Source organism: Sinohyriopsis cumingii, chromosome 3 (genome assembly GCF_028554795.1).
Source record: "Sinohyriopsis cumingii isolate HCF-2022 chromosome 3, ASM2855479v2, whole genome shotgun sequence".
NCBI classification, from domain to species: Eukaryota; Metazoa; Mollusca; class Bivalvia; order Unionida; family Unionidae; genus Sinohyriopsis; species Sinohyriopsis cumingii.
The window spans coordinates 41,395,244-41,420,041 of record NC_142963.1 but is presented as its reverse complement, the minus strand read 5'-3'; the positions used below and the strand labels follow the sequence as shown (position 1 = coordinate 41,420,041).

The 24,798-nt window shown below is 33.5% G+C and overlaps 1 protein-coding gene across 1 annotated transcript in view; it reads right to left on the bottom strand.

Annotated features, from left to right (window-relative positions):
- LOC149802750 (uncharacterized) overlaps window positions 1-24,798 on the bottom strand; it is a 248,263-nt gene that overhangs the window by 64,287 nt on the left and 159,178 nt on the right. The window contains exons 32-38 of the mRNA XM_089953826.1: window positions 23,645-23,818; window positions 20,156-20,314; window positions 17,389-17,544; window positions 15,416-15,662; window positions 7,534-7,658; window positions 5,271-5,384; window positions 1,341-1,482 (exon numbers count right to left, since the gene is read on the bottom strand). Coding sequence (XP_089809952.1) covers window positions 1,341-1,482; window positions 5,271-5,384; window positions 7,534-7,658; window positions 15,416-15,662; window positions 17,389-17,544; window positions 20,156-20,314; window positions 23,645-23,818 — 1,117 coding nt within the window. The remainder of the gene's footprint in view (window positions 1-1,340; window positions 1,483-5,270; window positions 5,385-7,533; window positions 7,659-15,415; window positions 15,663-17,388; window positions 17,545-20,155; window positions 20,315-23,644; window positions 23,819-24,798) is intronic.

The following is a 24,798-nucleotide window of genomic DNA, read 5'->3' as shown; positions in this document are numbered from 1 at the left end:
CCTTACATGGTTTGGCTCCTGATCATCTTAAATGTAATTTTTAAATTTGTTAACAATCCACATAAGTATGAACTAAGATCCATCTCAAACAACAAATTATATTTACCTCAACCAAATTCAGAGTTTCATAAGAAGAGTTTTGCTTTTTCTGGAGCCAAGCTATGGAATTCCATACCACATTAAATAAAGGCAGCTGACACATGCCAAGCTTTTAAAAAGCTTTTTTGTCATCAACATCTACAGAAACAATCATCTGTATAATTTTGTTTAATTCAGTATTACTACTTTTTACAACATTGTTATCATTTACTTACCAATAACATTTACGAATTGCACTACTACTATTTGCATGAATTCTGTATGTACTCATCCTTAAAGCTTTATACCTATTTCATTGTAGCAGTAGGTCATTTGTCAAGTTTTTAAAAGCATTTTTTGTCTAAAGACACCTTATCTTGTAAAAATTGTGCATTATATATACATATTTATTTGTACGAATGTCATTATAGAAGGCATCTTGGAAGATTGGTCAGTTGACCAAATGAGCTTCTTCTTTAAATAAAGTTATTATTATTATTATTACATTATGAAATTAAATTGAAAATCAAATTAAAACTTAAATATAACTTGACAAGACATCTTAAATGGACATTCATTCCTTACAAAGTTGCCTGCAGTAGGCATTTCTCAACATTACAAAATAGGTGTTTTTCAATAAGTTGTGTAAATTTCATATCTATTCCAAATTTCCACACACTAACAAGCATTCTCAATAACAGAATGAGTGATATATGAAATGTTCTGTTCTCATGTTTAATCAAACTTTTTAAATTTTTAAGCAAATAGAAGATTTGTTCATATCTGAAAAATTAAAATTGGTAGATCCACAATTATCTAAATGCTATATGTGGCTTTGTATGTTAACAAGATATACTAAAATGAGAAAGTCATGTGTGTGTTCAGAGAGAGTCCTCAAAATATTTATGGTGTCATGGATCTGGTTAAACTTTTTTATCATTACCACCAGTGTTAAATTAGTTCTTGGCTCTTGAAAGCTGAATTTATTGTGAAATAATGTAATATTAAACACTAAATTTTGTGTTGGAAAGCATTGTCAGGCTAGTCATGTTAGAACATCTCTCCACATAACTTTCCTCATTTTAATACTGGTTACTGTTGTGGTTCTTCCAAACAGCATTAAATACATGTAATACGAAACCTTGATGACTTCTAATGACAAGACTCTTAAATTGATTGACAAGGACACTTTCAATTTCACTGATTGAGGTTCTAGTGTATATTTATCCAGATTAATAAGACTGCAAAGAATATGTACTCACTTTGCTCCTCCAAAACCACTAAGACAGATACAGCGATATCCTCTGATATCATTGAAGTCATTCACACAGTAACCACCATTAAAGCATCTGGTACCCTGAGAGCACTTGTTCTCTATAACTTCACAGCGACTCCCATTGGTACCTGAAAGTGCACCAACAACAATAAATATGCAGTTTAATGTGAAATATCTCTGGTGTTTACAATCTCTGTCTTAAAGAATAAAAAGAGATCTGTCACCACAATGTGGATGACCCTGTGAATTTGGAACACTTGAAGGAAACTTTGTTTAGTATGTCAGGACAAATTTCAAGTCAAGCAAGGGCCATACTTAGTAAAATTCTGACTGACAAGGATTAAATTCAAACTTGATCTAAGTAGGTCTTCTTATTAAATTGTGTGCAACATTTTGTTGCAAGCTTAAGTTCTTTGAAAATCATTGAGAATAAACTAAATTCACAATGCAAGGACAAAGTTTAAAGCCAAGCAATGGCCATACTTCCATAAAATGTTTACATAAAAAAGACAAAAAAAGACATTCCTAGCATACAAGACATTTAGTCACATGAGGATACAAGGGTATGGAAACAAAATTTAACCCTCTCCAGAAATGTACCTGGGGAATCAAAATCCTTGGTTTCCTGGGTTTGTCTCCTAGAACAAGTTTTAAAAATTTTAGCTAAGATTTCATTAAAATCCTTATGCTGGTAAAATTTCTTGTTAGGATCCCTTCAGTATGGCCATTATTTTTCCTGTGGATCAGTAAAGCTTTTGTAACCTTTAAGATTTACCAATACTTGTAAGAAGGTTATAAAATGAAGTAACTACAGATAAACCTAAAGAACAATTAACAGTTGTAGTGGCCGAGATTTTCTCTCACATCTAGAATAAAGTGATACAGCAAAACAGATTTACATTACATACTGATGCAGCTTTTTCCTCTAGTTTTGGAACAGTTGAAAGCATATCAATCTACAAATTATAGCTCCTACCCCTTACTAGTGGAACATGTGGAAAAATAACAATCCGAGAATTATAGTTCCAAAACATCCATATACCCCTTATTTATCATTATTGAGATCACCCCAGAAATGAAATTCCAAACCACTCAGGTACACCTTACAGGTCAGATATCACATCACTTCTAGAAATGAAACTGAAACCAGTCCCAGATCCACCTTACAGGTCAGAAATCACATCACTTCTAGAAATGAAATTGAAACCAGTCCCAGGTGCACCTTACAGGTCAGAAATCACATCACTTCTAGAAATGAAAATTGAAACCAATCCCAGGTACACCTTACAGGTCAGAAAGCAGATCACTTCTAGAATAATAGTTCCAAACCACTGGTTATAATGTTCTATATTGACCATAAATATTTCAACCTTATGAAAGTGTTAGAAGTACAGATTTGTCATTACATTTAGGACACATAAATGCAACTGTGCATCATATTTCTTACTTCAAGAACTGTCAGCAAATGTAACATTACATACCGTATTTTATGTTCTTCACTGTGTTTATGTTTGGACACCAGAAATTATCTGGCCAAAATAATTTTTTGTGCCATGTACATTTAAGGTGATTGTTTTATAAAATAAATTTTTGAACTATTGCTTTCAGAAACAAGCAAACAAGACCAAACATATTGTTTTCAAGCAAAATCAGTAATCACATCCCCTTGAATCATTACATATTTACAAATTAATATACATGTAACAACACAAATAGCATTATGTATTATTTGTAGGTAAATTGAAAGCAACAACATGATTCCCTGCATTAGTATTTAAAGAAGCAAAGTTTATTCATGTCATTTCATGAGTTTAAGGTACCTAATTATCTCATAAAATGCTTGTGCCCATTTGTGCGCACTACTAAGTGACAGTCTCTGTCTTAAGTGAGGCCCATTGTTTGTAAGATATTCATGTCATTATCACTGGAGTTGTCAATGTAAATATTATCATCATGTCATTATCACAGGAGTTGTCACTGTAAATATTATCATCACGTCATTATCATTGGAGTTGTCATTGTAAATATTATCATCACGTCATTATCACTGGAGTTGTCAATGTAAATATCATCATGTCATTATCACTGGAGTTGTCATTGTAAATATTATCATCATGTCATTATCACTGGAGTTGTCATTGTAAACATTATCATCATGTCATTATCATTGGAGTTGTCATTGTAAATATTATCATCACATCATTATCATTGGAGTCATTGTAAATATTATCATCACGTCATTATCATCATGCACAAAATGCAGTCAAAACAAAATCAATGTGGTGGATCTTTTTATGACAAGCAACACAATGGATTTGGAATTAGTTTAGTTATTGCATCTTCATGATCAAATTATAAATTATTTTTAGAAGTAGGCACTATGCTGATTATCCTGAATTGCTGAGACAGTTGTAAATACAACTACAAGAATGAACTCTTACCTGTGGGATAGGTTCAGATTTAAGAGTACCAATTAACTCTTAACTGTGGGATGGGTTCAGTTTTAAAGGTATTTATTAACTCTTACCTGTAGGATAGGTTCAATTTTAAAGGTATCAATTAACTCTTACCTGTGGAATAGGTTCAGTTTTAAAGGTATCAACATCTGGAACAGAATTCACTTGCCTATAAGTCACATGCAGATGTAACCTAAAATCAGCTCTTATTACAGGGCAGTTATAGGTGAAACTGAACAAATTTACTGTGGGACACATACAGGTGAAACCACTTTTTGGAGTAAAATGTTCTTCAGCAGCTCTTACCTGATCATATTATGTTATAACAACATATACCACATCATAAATCAAGCTACTCTAATCTAAAAAAGACATTCACTATGGCTTTCAGCTTGACCTTTCAAAAAATGCCCTAAAAGGTCTTTAGCTTAAAAAACAGAAGTCAGATGAGTGTGGTCTCCCCTTGGATGGAGGATTTTGGCATCAAATCCTGTCAATCAAATAATAAATGACTGGCATCAAATCCTATCATGTAATGAATGGAGCAGATGTGCATGTGTTTCCAGGGATGTAACAAGGGTATGGCTTGGGCAGGAATTCCCATATTTTGATCATGCCAGTATTATTGAAAAAACATTTTTTACTCCAAAAATGTCATTTTCTTGAAAAACATTACCCAATCATAATAAATTAGGAGAATATATAATAGGTAAAGGCAGTTAAAATGGACATCCCCTTATCCCACTGTGAACCCTGTCTCTAGTCCTGTAACATGTACAGCAACTTGATATCTCATGTAAAGGTGTAAAGATGGGACTTGGTTTAGCACATGGCCAATATGTGGAAGTTACTTAGAGAAAACATTGCACTCCTGCAAATCCAAAAGAAGCAGAGTCCTGCATTGTTATGAAGCTGCTGAAAAACCTACGTAGGGCTCCTTAAATGAAACTTGGCTCTTTTGGTTGAAAGGTCTCCAAGGTAAAAGCTTGAGAAAGTAATCTCCAACCTCCATCCCATCCCATAGCTTTAATGATGTCAGTTAGAAAACAGTTGTGTTGCAAGTAGCAATAGCCCTAATCTTGTAAGCTGATATTTGTAAGAAATCCATCTGGACTTGGGTTAATTCCAAATGCCTCAGCAAGTAGAAATCCTTTCACCACTTTAGTTGCTAAAACATTCCATATGACGGACTAAATGTCTTTTTTCCACTTTGGAGGGATGGATTTACAAGGTAGTGGATGTTTTCATTTCATATCATGATTAGATGATGTATTTGAAAAAAAAAAATAAAGAATTTACTTTTTACTTGTAACACAGATCCAGATGTGATTGAGAATCCACCCTTATCTGTAAAATAGGAATGGATGCAAGTATAAGAATTCGTTCATATTTGTTAGACATATACAAATGTGATGGAAAGAATTTACCCTTTCTTGTGAGACCAGGACACTCACTCTTACCTGTAGGACAGGTACAGTTGTAACCTGCAGGAGCAGACCTACATATTCCACCATTGTAGCATGGTTGTGAAAGGCAGTGATTCACTTCCAATTCACAATTCCTTCCATAGTAACCTGAAAAGTTAAAAAAAAACTTGAATATTATTATAGTGTGAGTAAAATATGAAGCACAGCCTTAAAAATAATGAATCTGTAAAAGTCAACAAGAAATCATGTACAAAAGGTAGCAACATACATAATGGAATGCATTTGGATTAATTGTACAAAAGGTAGCAACATGCATAATGGAATGCACTTGGATTAATTGTACAAAAGGTAGCAACATGCATAATGGAATGCATTTGGATTAATTGTACAAAAGGTAGCAACATGCATAATGGAATGCATTTGGATTAATTGTACAAAAGGTAGCAACATACATAATGGAATGCATTTGGATTAATTGTACAAAAGGTAGCAGCATACATAATGGAATGCACTTGGATTAATTGTACAAAAGGTAGCAGCATACATAATGGAATGCACTTGGATTAATTGTACAAAATGTAGCAACATGCATAATGGAATGCACTTGGATTAATTGTACAAAATGTAGCAACACACATAATGGAATGCACTTGGATTAATTGTACAAAAAGGTAGCAGCATACATAATGGAATGCACTTGGATTAATTGTACAAAAAGGTAGCAGCATACATAATGGAATGCACTTGGATTAATTGTACAAAATGTAGCAACATGCATAATGGAATGCACTTGGATTAATTGTACAAAATGTAGCAACACACATAATGGAATGCACTTGGATTAATTGTACAAAAAGGTAGCAGCATACATAATGGAATGCACTTGGATTAATTGTACAAAAAGGTAGCAGCATACATAATGGAATGCACTTGGATTAATTGTACAAAATGTAGCAACATGCATAATGGAATGCACTTGGATTAATTGTACAAAATGTAGCAACACACATAATGGAATGCACTTGGATTAATTGTACAAAAGGTAGCAACACACATAATGGAATGCACTTGGATTAATTGTACAAAAGGTAGCAACACACATAATGGAATGCACTTGGATTAATTGTACAAAAGGTAGCAACACACATAATGGAATGCATTTGGATTAATTGTACAAAAGGTAGCAACACACATAATGGAATGCATTTGGATTAATTGTACAAAAGGTAGCAACACACATAATGGAATGCACTTGGATTAATTGTACAAAAGGTAGCAACATACATAATGGAATGCATTTGGATTAATTGTACAAAAGGTAGCAGCATACATAATGGAATGCATTTGAATTAATTTTGATTTTATAAAATCAAAGCATAATAGATAGAGATGTCTCATTAAAATTTTTCTAATGTATTTTGATCCTCAAAAGTGCAAATGTTTGTCTATTGGCTGAAATTTCTATTATTAGTGATATCTATATACTGAATAGTTTGATTCCTGAATTTCTGCACAAAAATATACAAGAACAGTTCAATGTTAAGTTGCACCGAAGTAAAGAATATGTATGCATGATAAACAAATGTTATGTTATGGGACATATCCAAATTGACCAAATAGCCAAATGAATTTGTTCTGCCTACTCATTGTTATATCAACATCAACCGATCTCAAGATTTTCTTTAACAAATATACACACAGATTTAACAACTTTAGTGAATTATGAAGATCTGCTCAAAACTGAATGAAACGGCAAATTTATAGCAGTGTACATAGTATATAATAAAACCTGTACAAGTTATCTTCTTCTGGCAGTTATTGCACTCAGACAAAAAAAACCCTAGCAAACAGACAAATGAGCAGGATTATACAACTAGCTGGCAATCTGATTGGTCAGCAGTCCATATGGATCAATGATAAGTCAAAACTGATTTACAGCTGTTGATAGACCATTTTCACACATCACAATGTCTCTCATGCATAAATAAATCTTTGGACATCAATACAAATATCCATCCCTTGTTATGTTTACAGCAACCTTAATTTAGCATGAATGCAATAACACCATTAATGCCTCTAAAATACCCTTGATTTTTTTTCCTAGTTTATTCTTGTAAGGGAGAACATACATAAATAAATGGTTACAAAGATCAGCAGAGGTTACTATAAAATTAATGAGCATTCGAATAACTGATTATGCCTTAAATCAAAAGGGATTTGATATGAATGCTGAACTTTATTTGTGGGCAGCCTCAGTCCTGCCATGCTATCAATTTCACAAAGACCAAAGACTTACCTTTAGTACATTCACAGTAGTAGTCATGGAATCGAATTGTACAGTTTCCTCCATTTCTACAATTATTACCACTACAAAGGTTGGGAGCTGTGTGGAGAGAAAAAATAATTTCAACTAATTTTTTAGTATGAATACAGAATTGAGACAAACATATCAAGAAATTTTAAAAATATGTGCCACAGTGAGATTTTAGGAACAATTATCCGTGTTTAATAAACATTTTATATCCCAAGCAGATAAACCACTCTTTTAATGTAAGGCCCTTCATTACAACATGGTAACTGTTCCTGTTATATGGCAAGTATAGTCATGGATCCCATTTCATTAAAATGCTAGTGAAATTGTATCAGGAACCATATGTCCTCTCTTGTAAGTCAATATTTTTGTACTGGATATTTGAGTCATGCAGTGTAGACCTCATCTTATATGTGCCAAAAATCTTGATAAATCTGGGGGCAATATTGCAATTTCTAGATGTCTGCAGTATGCAAAATACTGTCAATTCAAATATTTTTACATTTTCATGCCACTATTCCCATTCAGAAATGTATATATTGTGTGGACTGTGTTTATTAATTTCATGACAGTATTCATTACACAACACTTTTTATCTAGAAATATTTTTTATCGTAATAGTTTTAAAACATCATCAATAAATTAAATATTACCCACTGCCAAATGAAGTGGCCATCAGTGTTATTTACCATGGACTTTTATTAGCAAGCATATTGGTTCCATTTTCATGCATGTCCCAACAACCTGCATTTGTCTTATACTTTGTGTTTTGTTGCATAAAGACTTTGTGCTTGATGCAATAAATGTTTTAATTTGATTTATATATTTCTTTTATAAGCCAGATATTTTTCTCAAGTGATACTTCCTAAGTTATCTGCCAGTGCAGATGGTTCGATCAGCCTTTGGCTTGTGAAGGCAGCAGTGACCTTGTTTTCAGGATGACAAACTTTTTAATCAAACCATGAATTTTATACTTGTTCAGTGCCAAGGAAAGTCTTTGTTTTCACAGGTGACAACCCTCTGATCAAGCCACACATTTGATACTTGTTCAGTACCAGTAACAGAGAATGGTTATTTGTACTTTCTGTGATCTTGCCAAACATTACTGACACCTGTTCAGGTGCATCATTTAATAGATTTTGGAAAGTGTACAATCGAAGAGTCACTTACAGAACACAAGTTAGAACCCAAGCTCAGTCACCACATAAGCACATGCATGACAGTAACATGCATGACAATAAAGTTAAGGACTCATAGATGGATGATATGTACAAGGACTAGATGACAATGGAGGATTTCAGAACTTTATTTAGCCACTTAGACAATGAGGATGAATTATATGGCTTCGTACCAGCTGACATTAGACAGTGACATAGGATACTGTGAATCAAACAAGTGTGGACTTGACTTTCATTGTTTATTTGTATGACATGTGGAATTAACATATTACAGGATATTGTGAATCTAATAATTCTGGGCTATTATTTTCATACTGGTATGTGACCTATGATAAAATTCATGAATTTATCATACAAACAAATTGAAAATGTCAAGCATTATGGATCTCTAAAGATTCTGTAACATCAAGATGGGCAATATGTAAGATGTCAATTTATTTGTGACATATTCAACTCAATAACATAATTGTATTTTATGCTGGTTTTGTCGGTTTTTTCATATTTATCTATCCATCCAGTTTGGCATCTTTAGTTTTCCAAAGTGCAACTCTGACTAATGATAGGTCACCCCTTCACATGGATCTGAAAAGCAAATACACCATGATTTATTGGAGGATAAAAGAGAAATTAGAATTCTGCAGCTTTAAAAAAGGGAAGGGATAATTTATAGTTGAGTCAACTTGTATTTGAACATATGATACTCTATTACAAGGTGTCCCACTATTCATTATAAGGTGTCTCGTTATAAGGCAAAATACTCTGCATCTTTCATGAGCAGTGTTATAATAAGGGAGTACTGTATTTTTTGCAATCAGCCTGATGATATGGCCAATGAAACAAATCTTGTGTGAGCCAAAGCATGCTTGCCAGCCAAGATAACTGCTCATATTCCTCTCTCTGTAAAAGTTCTCTCCCATATCTAAATCTACTGCAACAAACTAGGCAAAAGATTGCCCACTGTTTTCAATCATTGTAAAACAAAATTAGCAATGCTTATTACTTAGTTTGTCACAAAGACTTTAAAATACTTTATATTAATTTTAATAATTCCTTAAATAATAACTGATTAAGTTTGTTGCACGTCATGGGATTTCATAACAATTATCAAACAGGAAATGGGAATAGAAGGGACACTGAAATCAAAAAGGAAATTTTTAAGTAAATTATGTTTCTCCAAAAATACTTACCTGATCACACTAATATTAGGAAATTACTCTGTTACCTCTGAATCCAGCCCTCCTGGAAAGACCAAAATTATTTTCCCATCCATACATAATATAGATGATGGGAAGCCACTCTTAGAGATTAACCCTACTTGTTTCTGCAGGGTGGCCACTCGTATTCTGGATGTTTACTAGTGTAAGCTTGAACTAAACCTGCTACAGGATGCCCACATTTACATGGAAAGGTGTGAAGGAGTTATGTTGTTGTTTTGGTTTGTAATGCCATTTGTCAGTGCAAGATAAGATATACATGGTGGCCAGTATAACTGTTGGAGGTAAATTTCTGCTATATATGATGATTGTAGTAAAATCCTGCTGGATGGATGTTCATCATCTACATCAACGTTCACTGAGGCCTTATCTTATGTGCAGTATTAACTGCAAATGTCGGACTGCATTCTGTACATCTCTTTGATTGCCATCTTAAAACTGAACTCCATCCTTTCCATGGTTGGATCATAAATGTTCATGGAAGTCCCTATCAATCCTCACCTCCGTAACACCCAAAATGTTGTATTCCTCCTGTACACTCTGTGTTCTGGAGTAGAGCATTATGTATGGCAGTGATAATGCCAAATCACCAATGCATACAAATAGCTCTACCTGTTGGATATGCTAATGGGGCCAGCCAAATGACATCCAGCATGGACTGTGGTCCATCTGGGGAATGCCGGTCTAGCATGGTTGGTTGGGACAGGCAGATGGCTGCAATTGTGATAAGGAATACCATGTACTGAATATGCTCAGTTTTGGTAATTCAGGGCAGCTGGTGAGTGCATGATAATCACTGCCATCACTTTAGGAACTATCAAGCAATGCGCATTTCACCAGTTTGGATGGTTGGTAGCTGGGACAGTGCACATTGAATGATATACAACTTGAAGGCCCATCCGGCCAGCAAAGCCAGAAGGTGATCCTGAACACTTGCTTGAATGTTACTAACTCCATGTACAAGTGGAGATAAAAACTTATACCAAATTGTATTAAAATGGATCTAGTTTTGTCCAATTTGCTCATTGCTGTAGTATACAAGTAATGTGGCTATAGTAGAATCACTTGGTAAAACTTTGCCAGGACCTGAAGTAATCATCACTATAGGTACTGTTCTAATATCTTCACTGGAGGGAGGGCTGAATCTGTATAACCCCTACAGTGATTCCAAATTTGGGTGACTATTTCATGCTTTGTGTTCAGTTAGAATATGTCCCTTTCTTATGGCCCTTCAAATGCCTTTTCAAAACGCTGAACCAAATATCTTCTTCCCACATTGCACACATTCCTACAGGTGTATAATAATAATAATAATAATAAAGACTTTATTTAGAGAAGGTAACTCAATTTGTTACAGAACTAATCTACCTTGAGGCCTTCTATCTGTTATGTACATTATATACAGTATATACAACATGATGTGAAGAATCTGGCTTGACACTAAATAATTAAGTAATTTTAAAATTCAAATTATCAAGCCTGGAACATAGGCACAGGCATCTGTGAAAACATAAACATATATAAAACATAAAATATCATCCTGCATTGAAAAATTCAACATTGAAAATGATGGAAAAATACAGAAAAGCAGGCGGTATTTTTTGAGAACATATTGTGCAGGCAACTCATGTCTCCAGGTTGTCCTCCATGACTTTAAGGCACCAGGACTGGGCTGACATCTCTGCATAAAGAAAAAATAAAATGTGCATACAATGGTTCCCCCTTGAATGGCTCCCCCAGACCAGCAGCCACCTGCATTTTAGACCTGAGTCACTTCCCACCAACAAGTCTGCATCCCAAAGTACCCCTCTAGGGAGCCACACCTATAACATAACCAGCAGCCAGCATATTAGTGCAGAATAATGTCAAAATTACCCTTCACAAGTGGCCATATTATTTCCAACATGCTGATTAAGTACCCAACTTTAATCCATGCACATGGGTAAATAATTCAATTATCCTTTGTACTATTTGATCTACATATATCAGGTTTTGTCACTTTGATAATTGCCAGGTATTATCATAATTGTGAAGATTACAATAGCAAACAGCTGATAAACTCAGTATGGATCAACAAAAGTGTGAAAATGATGTGTTAGTCTTTATTACCTCCTTTTGATGTTGGGTTTTTCACTTTGACCGAAATTGGCAATTATTACTTGCAATAACTATGAAAACTACAAAAGCTAATAGCTGTGAAGCAGTGTAGTTTTAAACACAAATCTTTGAGATGCAAACATAATATGATAACTTTTTGAGTTACTTCCACGTACAGAAAAGAAAACTAAACTCAGCAGGGAACCAGACTATCACCAAGAAATCAAAAGACACGATCACTTCCTCTACAAACACAGGGCATCTGCTTCAATGCTAAAAATTGATACTTATATAGTTGGCAACAAAGGAGTATATTGTTGCAAAAAGTTCAACAGGTTGTCAAGGAAAAGAAAATTCTTCAATTTATAAGAAAAAGTGAATTTAAATAATTCACATCAGTGAAAAGGCATATTGCCTGAGAATCTTTGGCAACAAAAGTGATGTCCAAAAGACTAACGAAAATTAACGCTCCACATGATAAGGAAAATATTCTGCACAAGTGAGAAAATGGAATGGATAGAGAAAGAAAGATTGTTACAGTCTGGAGATGCTTGTATCGTAATTTAAACAACAGGTTTTTCAAATAGTTTTGCACTGTACATTCCAAGAACATTTCCATCAGTTCAAATGAGACATGAAATTTTTACTGCAACTGAAATTCTGGGGGAAGTGTAAGTTCTTCTGGTGAGAAATTTGAGATCAACAGTAAATGGAAAGTCAAGGACCCCAAGGATCTTTAAGGGATATGACAGTAAAATACATTTTGAGACTGACATATGAGGCAAATAGAAACACTTGGATGACAGATAAGTGATTAATGAATTTAAAAAAATTCATGAGATGAAAGTTGTTATCTATATCTATATTGTGTGTTTAATTTTTTTCCATGATTGTATATTGTAGTGTGAGATAATGGTCATTTGTAAGCAACATGTTTACATATCTAATTTTTGTCCATGGTTGTATATTGTAAATAAGATGCTGACACGTAGCTTTTTGAGATAATCCTGTTTACAATTTGATGGAATTTTGAAACTCGAAATGACTCACATCTAGGGAATTGCAGAACATTCTATCATGTCTTAGATCAAGTGAAATATGTTTAAATAGAGACTTTGTAAATAAATTAATTCATTCCACTTTCATATCAGTCTTTGGGAATCAAGGATCAAGGTTTGCAGTTGTGTTAAGATATTATATCAGATGAATTATTTAAATCATTCACTGAAATTACTAAAGTGTTGACTGACTGGATTAACATATTTTTTAGTATTCTTAATAAGTCATTCAAAGACATTCTGGATTGCATCATTGTGATACAACAGGACATTCAAGTCTATTGGAATTCATTCTGAACATTGTATACTTTGGGACTTATTATTTGGGATTGAATCACAATACTGTCTTTTTAATCTTTACTTTGTATTCTAGGGAAGTAAAAAGTATATTTTTTGTTATATGCTACTTCTGAATTTGCCTATTATAACTGTCTTAGTCAACAGTCAGACCTAGTGTTCATGTACTGTTTGCGAATGGCTTACTTCTGCACCTATTACTTTTTTGGCTGACATAGGACTAATAATGGTCTAGTAGATCAGGTTATGTGGGCTTAATGCTATTTATCAGCACATTATAGGTTACATATGGTGGCCAGTAGAGGATAGAGGTAGAACCCCAGGAAGAACCACTAACTCAGGGGAAGCTACTGGTAAGCTTTCTTGCATACCCACATTGGCCAAGGTGAGACTTACATCCATGTAGGCAGAGATGAGATGTCAATGATCTGTAAAGGCAAGTGCTTAAAACCACCTGCCCACCTGGGTTCCTCTAAGGAAAAAAGTGTTGGATTTATACTCATAAACGTGGATGTTTGGATTGCACATGGGATCTAAATATTTCTTGTGATAAATTTATTGTTGTTTTTGTTACAAGAACCCATTTAATCAGAGCTTAGTGTTCTGATATGCTTTTGATAATATAAACTTTGGTCTGACAATGCACATGGCACAAGGGTGTTAGTTATGTAATTCTGTAATAGCTCAAGTGTTATTTCGATAGCTGCTATTAATTGGTTACAAAGCATTTTCAGTGCTTTTCAATCATTCCATGCACATCAGACATATAATATCAACAATCAACACTTTGCTCGAATTATACAATAAAATGCCTTTCACTACTGTTTTACAGCACTGTACTAATTCACCCATTACATTTGAACTTAACACTGATTATGCTGAAGTGTTGACTTATCTTGTTTTGACATTTTATTGGTAGGTCAATAATGATCAATTGAAAGGTTCTGATGATAAAGAATATGTTTGCATGATATAAATGAATGTGAAGAAATGATGAGACATACACTAATATTTTTATTTTATTTATTATTTAGATCACATATAGCCAAAATACACTATGTTATATGGAGATATGCATAAATATCAATGCAACTGATGTTAAGAAATTTTGCTGCTTTTCTCTACTTGCTACAAATAAAAGACATTATTGTTCTGAAAGTGTGTGGAATTCCAGTGAACATCTTTGGATGAGGAAAGTGACTATGAGAATGACAAAACCTGTGAAGATCAAATAAAACAATCAAACATTGCATTATATTACAAACTGTATAATTGCATTTCACAATGGAACATGACCTTGCTACACATAATGTTAAAATTGTGGGCATAACTGTAAGAACTACTGTATTGTGTTAAAAGTGTTCAATGATGACAGATAATGTGATCTGAGCCATTATTATAAGCAATACATAAAGATCAGTATTCATAATATTCTTTTTAAAATGTTGTTAGCAAAAGTGTATTTTACACTGATTCATCAACATGCATGAGATTTTTAAATGAAAATACTGAATTAGTTTTTTTCTTACTTAATGTGTTATTACTTCCATGTGTGATCCCCTCCAGAAAATACTTTCTTGCTGCAAAAAGGGTGCCCATATAAGAGGCAGACCATTGTACAACAAATATACAAAGTGCTCAGATAGATTCAAATAAGTAAAAGGTGATTAATAAAGTGCAGTTTAATGGTGTGAGACAAAAACACTGGTGATACCATGAGTGTTAGTGGTCAATATCACATTACCAATAATGACCAGGAAAAAAATATATTCATATGAAGAAAAAAAATCACCAGCAAAGAGAGATGCTGTCTACATCATATATAATGACCCCCATGAAAAAATGTTGAGTGGTCAAAGCTGATTATAATCTGTCAAAACCTAGCAGGAGCAGTGGCAGTTAATTTGAAAAGTTACTTCCCTTTGTTCACATGATGCATAGATGAAAAGATTGATGCTTTTCTTTGTCTTTTAGGGTGAATTGCATTGGGAGACTGCAGACAGGACGTTTCTGATGCTAATGCTAATGGGATTGGGCAATGTATTTGATGGATAAATAAAAACTAAAGATGCCAGAGAAAGAATGATACATACCAGCATCCTTACAATCAGTGAGATTTGTCCTTCCAATACCTTCTGTATATTGACCATTAGCACACTCTATACAAAAGGTCTGGCCTGGGCTTGGCTGATAATGATGCAGTGGACATGTTCGGCATGTGACATTATTTCCATATCCATTGTATGAGAAGTAGCCTGCAGGGCATTGGGCTTGTTAAATGGAAGAAAAAAATTATATTTATTGTTTGTTTCTGCCAGAAGAAAATAAATGAATAAATAACTTTCTTTTCTCCAGTGCCAGGTTCAGTCTGCAAGTCAGCCATTTAGCATTTATAAGAATCTCTGAAATAAGTCAACTGTTACTAAGTTTATACAAATTTTGTGTAAAACAATGCACAAGAGTAAATAACCAGCACAGATGTTGACGATTTTGCATTGTGGTGAAACATATGGAACAAGGAATAAAAACAGCAAACATTTCTGATAAACACACAGGAATCCATGAAATACTAGCAGAATAAAAAAAACAACAAAAAACAAGAGTAACCTGGAAGAACATATGCTCAACTGGTTGAAAAGAATGTCCAGGAATTTACAATAAGACAATTTATACTGTTTAAACCCTGAATGTTGCTACTATCCTTAATTATTCTGTGCAATATCAAGCTATTCAAATCAGCTGCTGTGACAGCTATACTGGATATAAGATTGACCCCATTTTTATCTAGGATTAGAAGCCTTTTGGTTAACACCCATGTCAATATAACCAACCACTCAGTACAAATAACAAATTAATTTAGATTTTCAGATCATCAAATGCCCACCATGGCATCCATATTCGGGTTTGATCAGCACTGCTTTAATTTAGAACCAGTTAGATATCATAAGGAGTCTCCTGGTGGAATCCCCATATTTATTAAAAATTCCCTCTGATGAGTAGTGATAACAAGATTATCAAGGTTCTGGTTGTATTGGATTCTGAATGGCAACATTTTCATTGACATCTAGCTTGATATCACAGGAAGTCATCCGGGAAATCTCCATATCAATATGACCAATGATCTAGGACAAATAGTGATTAAGATTTTCAAGATCCTGTAGTGGACATATTGATAGTCAGGTCAGGCATATCTTCATTTGGAACCAGTTAGACATCATAAAAAGTTCTTATTATAACTCCATGTTGATATAATTTTCCATTCAGAAAGATTAGCCTTACACAGATTTTTAATATGGCTGCCATGGTGGCCATATTGGACATCAGACTGCACCATTTTCATTAATTAACAGCTGGATATTATGAGTCTTTCAGTGAGAACACCATATCGATATGGCTATTCATTCAGGATGAACAGCAAAAGTGAGATTTTCAAAATGGATGCTGAGCAGCCATGTTGGACACAAAATCAACACTACTGTCATTTAGGACCAACCAGACATAAAAAAGCCATGTTTGCATTTATAGCAGGTCAAATAACAATAATTTAACAGTTAACTACCTGTTCCAAATTTGTTTCCATGGATGTGACTTTCTTAATCCATGCCACCAGTGAGAGCTGAGTGCACAAGTCAATCATTAGACGTGTTTTTTGTATTCTGTAAACCACACATATAGTTGGCATCTTAATGTACAAGCAGTCTCACAGTAAAATAGGGAATATACTTTGAATTAAATTGTGGACTTTTTTCTTGCACAGAATGTAGTATATACTTGTAATCAGAAAGGTTTAATGTTATTTTCTAGTTACCACATTATGATTCTTAAGGTCACCTCCTGGAAACCAATTAACAAGTTTCAAGTTGCTAATGACAATATTTAGTTGTCAATGCAACCATTTTGCCTTAAAAGTGGAATATTGTTGTGGCAGAATCAAGATAAAAGGCAAATATATGTTATACATTTATAGTTATTATCAGGATAGATCAGGTTACTCACAAAGACATGGCTGAGAACTTGTGGCTCCTGTATTCAATGTAATTCCTCCATTTGGACATGGAGAACAGTATGTGCTATTGATCCAGTAGGTGTTTCTAGGACATTGCCGACATGGAGGCACTCCACTGTCCGAGATAAAACCTCCACTACACATAGCTGTGAGACAAAAAATATGCACTTCTACTTTTGAATCTCATTTTAAAAAAAGATACAAATGAAATTGTAATATGATATCTAATTTTCAAAAACAACATAAGAAAAGAGACATCATTAACATCGCTAGATTGTCAGTGCAATAATAAACTGTAGGGAACAATGAGATTATTCACTGACAACTGGACAGTGGAATTGTACCTATTGAAATATAAATTCTTTTCAATTATTTTCTTTTCATATTGGCATTGTATTGCTTTGAAGTTTCTTAATGACTTTAAAATCAGAATCAAAATTTTGTCCCTTTATGTTGTCCTTTTCATACCCCACAATTCTTCATCATTAAACACACACACGAATTTTCTGATGAAGTCAAAATTTTCTTTCAAGGGCTTTGCTAAAACAGAATTATCATGCTGTCAGATGTCGATATAAGAAATATATATGCTCTATACTATCATTATAATTTAATTTCAAGTATTATTTATTTCATTGATAAGACCCATTCATAATAAGATTCAATCCATTGATTATAATTTATTTATATTCCTGTGCTGTGCCACTTGCAATAATATCCTGAAGTGATTTAATATTGATAGAAAAAAGCAGCAACTCTATCAAAATTGGATCTGAAAAGATTAAACATTTAAAATAACATCTACAAGTAACAGGGAAAGTATGTACCAAATGGCATTCAGTTACGTGTAAGGTTTCAAACCTATTCAGGTTACAAGTGTGAATGGATAAACTGATGGAAAAAGGCAATTATTGTAGGGATCCTGCATCTCAAAGCAGGACCCTATGGTTTTGTATCACTGACCATGGGGTAAATGTTTAATACTACAGGTATGGATAAGTTATCCAACTGTATCTACAAAATTATTAGCAAAGGTGTCATAATGTATGTCTGCCTATAGTAGGCCTGGTCAAAACATCCATTTTGTGCCACCTAGGCTTGAAATTAAGTTCCAGGTCATAGTTTTTATGGGTGAGAACTAACTCCATGAGGCAAAGGCTTGATAATTCTCAAATTATTTTTCTGAAAAAATGGTCCATTCCTGGTCCATATTTATACTTATGTTTTACTTAACTGGTTTGAAAATGGGTTTTGTGGATTTTCATTTGTTGCTGAAGGATGGATGGATGTGAAAATAAATGGGCAAAATAACCTAAGAAATAATTGTCATGTAAATATTTTATTTCCTGTGTCTCCATATATTATTGGCAGTAATTGTCTTATCTTATGACCTCATGACCCCTCCCAAGCCACAAAGGTATGGAGCTGGAGACAAAATACATGCTGCACAACTAAATAATGGGTGAAACATAACACCCCATCTTGCAAATATTCATCTAAAACTGCAGGATGGGATAGTCATAGTAAGACAGAGTCAATCACAATGTCTCCAAAACTCTTGAAAAAGCACAGCATTGTTTCAGCCTGGTTTGAGAAAAATGGGCCAATCTAAAAACTGCACCAATGGTATGATCATAATGGGTCAATAGCCGATTTACATTTTATCTGCATAAAATCTGATATAAATAACCATCTTTGCTTTATACTTCTCATTCATAATGCCTCTATATATACTCTAAAAGGGGGGAAAAACAATTTTCTGTCCCTCCAACATTATAATGTCTCTGCCATGCTTCCATTTTCTTGCGTTTTATTTCAGGGTGTGATATTTTCCTTCTTTATATTCTTCCTTTTATACATCACAAGTTTCACTTTCTTTTTGGCTTTTATCTCAGCTTTTGTGTCGTTTGCTGGCTTGTACAATAGAGTCGTCCTATCTATTGTCATTGTTATTGCTTAATACATTCTTTACGCATGAAAACTAATGGAAAACAAGTACAGTGAAGAAATTCCATGGTATGTACCACTGGAAAAACTACAGACGTATATCCGTAATACCACATACCTCTAGTGTACAGTTATTTCTGCATGAACCTGGGTTTTGACAAATATGGGACTATCAGAATGCAGAAAATAGATAGTCAAAACATAGTGATGTGCACAATATGAAAACATTCCTCAATGGGTATCATTCATTTTTATACAATCATTGTGCAATTTGAACACTTGATTATAGGCTTTTTAGGGTATCTGTATTAGTTTAAAGGTTTAAAAATGTCACCACTTCAAGTACATTAAATCTTGTTTCTAGCAGGACTTGGTGTCTATACAATGCAAATCCTGCAGGAGATGAATGGAACTGCAATTCAGAATATGGCACATTTCTCCTGCTGGGCTGACAGATAATGGCATGTAAGGGTCAACATGTGGCACTACAGTACAAGATTCCTCTGGAAATATGCAAGAATAAAACCACTTTTTTGCCTTTCTTGTGTGGAAGGAGTTCTCTACAAGCTCTTGGTAAGAACTGCATGACACAACTAGGGCAGTACTGATAATAAACTGATGGCCCATTACATCTGAAATAAAATGGCTGCAATAAGCAGTCTAAGTGACTCTAGCTTATCCAAAAATCATGAAATGCAACATGTTTTATAACATTTTTAAAACAAATGATAATCAAAATATTAACCAAAGAAAATAATATTATTTTCAAAATCTGAAGTATTCATTATTCTGAGTAAAATCCATCCTTACCAACACAAGCTGTAATATTGTTAGAGCCCATAGCATATGTGGAAAACATAGGACTACAGGAAATGCAGGAAATGGACCCCTCATTGTTCTGGTATGTCCCTCTGGGGCACAAAGAGCAAACACCTGGGAAGGACTGATAAGTGCCCATAGGACAATGCACTGAAAATGATATAAAGAGTGTAACACTGTAGACCAGCAGTAATTGATATGCATTTTGTAATTACAATATTAAAACTGAAAATGATATAAATAAAGAGTGTAACACTGTAGACCAGCAGTAATTGATACGCATTTTGTAATTACAATATTAAAAACTTTTCTAATTCATCAAACTCAAAACATTGTTGCTTAAGAAAACAACTGGACTTGCCTAAACAAAAATTTTAGTAAATAGTTCAAATACAAGACCTACATGATAATTTTGTCCCTCTTTATTTTCACTCTACAAAGTTAATACTATTGACAGAATAACTCAACTATCAGATCAACATATCTTATTTAAATGGATCTTTAATGACATGCTTATGCTTATGTCATCATATTCAGTGATGAATAGAAATAATGAGACCATACTGAAGTTTATGTGTATGCATAGACCATTTTACCATTGTGACAAAAATGGACTTAAAGGTGACTGAAGAACAATAAAAAACAAACAGAAAACAAAATGCAAACTTAATGTAAATGAAATGGTGAAAGCATACAGAATGTACAAATGCAGTATGCAAAATTATTAACAATAAAATAAAAAAATCAGGTGCTACTGTTTTGTCTGAATGGCTTTGAAGCATCATAATCCCAGTATGCAAAAAATAATTAGTTTATTCCAAAACAAATGATGATGCCATTTCCCTTCCTACATGATACCCTAATACAGTGTAATATAATAACAGGTACAGCCCAAAACTAAGCTTGTCTCTAAATAGGAAGTAGAATTACATTTGAAACTTCTGATGCAGCAGAGACACTTGAATTTTAGAATCATTAAATAGACCTATATCAAAGAAATAAAAACAAAGCTGAAAAAATCTGGAAAAATGTATACAACATACAGTAAGCCAGAATGTTGGTCCTTTGAAAATCATGCACCTGAGAAACAGACTTTGCAAAAACTGTGAATGACATAGTCTCAAACAACATAAAATCATGAAATACTTCAAGTAGACAACACACATCCTGCTAGTGAATGGTGCTTATTCTATTTGGATTACTGTGTTTGGAAACAAATGTGCTTATTTCAAACATCATTGGATTGTAGAATTGATAAAACCATGTTGCACATGGTATGTTATTCAGTCGCTAATTAGCATATGCAACAGGTGCTTTAAACTGAGGATGATTTATTTAATTAACAAAAATGACTTGACATAGTTCATTGCACACAAAAATGACTTGACATTACTCATTGCACACAAAATGACTTGACATTACTCAATGTACACAAAAATGACTTGACATTACTCAATGCACACAAAATGACTTGAATTACTAAATGCACACAAAAATGACTTGACATTACTCAATGCACACAAAAATGACTTGACATTACTCAATGCACACAAAAATGACTTGACATTACTCAGTCAACTTTTTTAGAATGTTCTTCATTTAATTACATGCTTCAAAGCGGTAAATATGTAAATTTAATGCTTAATTACAAAAGAATCACATTCTTAACATCAAAATATGTTAGCCTCAATTGCAACCAGAATTTCATCTCACAACTCTGTCTTGGCAAGTGATAGATTCTTCAACAATTTAAATCACTTTAGTCTTAATGACATTGCAGATGTAGATTAGAAATGAAAATTGATAAGTATATTTGATAAAGGTGAGTTTTACATCATTGTTAATGTAACTTGTAAGATCTGATCTATCAAATGTAGGGCAACATAGGTTGAAAGAAAACAACATGAAGCTCAGTATTATAATTTGTTCCTTTTATAAACATTGTTATTCCGTAAAATTAAATTGCAACCATTACACACATGCATGTAGTCATATCAAATTCTTTCTATATCATGGTTCGGTACATAGTGTGGTTGGCACTGATGGACCCCAAGTACCATGTTATAATGAAGGAAAACTCTACTTGAATGTAATGGTCTGTTTCAAAAAGTTGAAATAAAAGTTGTTTGTCATCTCCCAATCTTCTTATATCATGTAATGTGTTCATTTTCTAGGTATCAGACAAAAACAAATGTATTCTTTCTTTCTGTCCTTCCTCATGGGCCCTGGGTAGTTAAGTTGTCTGGGACATACATCTTTAAAGATTAAAGACATCTCACCTATGTCCATATAGGTTCAAGTCATGGGCTCAGCTAACATGGGTATTTGAGAAACTTTTCCAGTAGATTCCTGTGGGTCAGTGTTTCTTCCTGGAGTTTATCCCAGGTTATTTCTCCACTAGAGAAGCTGGCCCCATGTATATCACATCATTGCTTAAAAATGTCATTAAGCCCACAAAATAACAACTTTTATTGTGCCTCTTATTTTGGTTATGCATGCGTATGTTTATATCATCATGCATCTAAAAATAAGACAGGTTAAAGCAAGCAACTGCATTAAGGCAATCTGTAAAGAAGTTTCGAAAATAATCAAACATCTGAATACTGGAAGTTAGTGCAGCCACATATGCCAGGACTGCTAAAATGGTTATCAGGTTATCAAAATTTAAATGTATGTTCCAAGCTATTGTAGAAATAAAATAACCAACAAGCAATAACACAAACATATTCAGACAGCTTTAAACGCTGTAAATTTTAGTTGGGGTAGTGGCACCTGGAAAATACAATTAAAGAAAACACTAAATGATCCCTTTTGACTTGTTATATCACCAAGTGATTCTCCAACATTTTAGCATCAATAATTTATCTAATTTATCATCATTTAAGCTATCAATGCAGTTGGTGTATTCACTCAATATATGATATTCTATGCACTGGCTATGAAGCTGAGATACACTGGATATGTACTTATCTAAACAAGTTTTCTAAAAATATATTTAAACAAGCAGGCTCACATTAGAAATTATTTTACAATTTTCATAAAAAATAATGCATTAGACATGAACCCAAACCAAATGTTTTTAATTATGTGACTGACAGACATGTCTACCTACCTGTCTATCAATGGACCTAGTTCATAGACCCGTTTTAAATCCTAAACATTGCTATAACATCAATTTTGGAAAAGTGTTCATGACAAGATGAGGCTGGAGTACCTTATATACAAAATTGTACTGACACAATCATTTCAAAATAATTATGTGCTATGGCTGAGAAAGCAAAGCCAGCATTAACACCTGATACATTTTTTGATACAAGACTGAAGCACCACTGAACTTATTGTGATGCCTTGCATGCTGATGCTAACAAAGTGGTCGCAACTTTGTGATTTGCTTTCAAATGCAAAATAAAAAATACGCCAATTTATGGGTGATTCGATGAATCATGCAAATTTCCACAGACAATAAATGAAAAGACTTACACTGTAAATTGCTCTGTGAAATACAAAAGGAAGGTCCAATTGCAGCTGATTGATAAGTGATGTAACCAGATGGACATTGTTCACAATATGTATGGTTGATGTAGTAGTAGTTCCTTGGGCATTCATTGCAGGGACCAAATCCACTGGGCGATGTAAGTCCCACACTACATTCACCTAGCAAGGCATATAAAAACAGTGTAACTTATTTAGTCTAGACTTACACCCTCCCCAAATAATCTCAAAATGTATGTATGTATGTTTCAGAATTAAATGGCATGTCTGTACAATAATGGCTATATGGTGCTGATTAGAAGCAACATTCTATAAACTTTAGAGGAAACAGAATTCCAATTTCACAAAACACTTTAGAAAGATAAACCCTTCCTAATAATGAAAACATGAAGTATTAAAAGTCAAAGATTAATGGTAAAGCTGTTAATATTCCCTAAAAATAAAATTCCTTTAATATATAAAGTCAAAATTTGTTATGTAAATTGCTTAACTGAGTTCACACAAGAAACTTTCAGAGGATGGAAGTCAATACACTTAACAAGAATGTGTTCCAAGGTCAGGAGAAACTGGCAGGGTATGCAATGAGGTCAAAATTCAGCCCTCAGGAAGTATGTGGAAGTGAAATATGTGTCCTACATGTGATCTACACAATGCCACCTCATCTCTCTGATTAAATTTGTTATGTAAATTGCTTAATTGAATCCCACACAAAAAACTTTCATCTCTCTGATTAAATATATTTCTGTGAAAGCCATTATTTGTTTCTTACTACACAACTAGTTCTATCAGCAATAGTATATTTATGGAATATCCAGAAGACACGAAGTACAAATACAATAATTTTAAAAAACGGGAGATAACTCTAAAAGTACTAATTTGACAAAGGCCAAATCGTTTACAAGAAAAACCTGCTATTATGATAAAAATTCATAACCATTTCATTAAGATATCTCAAATGGTTCAAGATATCCTAACCATTTCATTAAGATATCTCAAATGGATCAAAATATCCTAATCATTTCATTATGATATCTCAAATGGTTTAAGAGATCACAACCATTTCATTATGATGTCTCAAATGATTCAAGAAATCCTAACAATTTCATTAAGATATCTAAAATGGTTCAAGAGATCCTAACAGG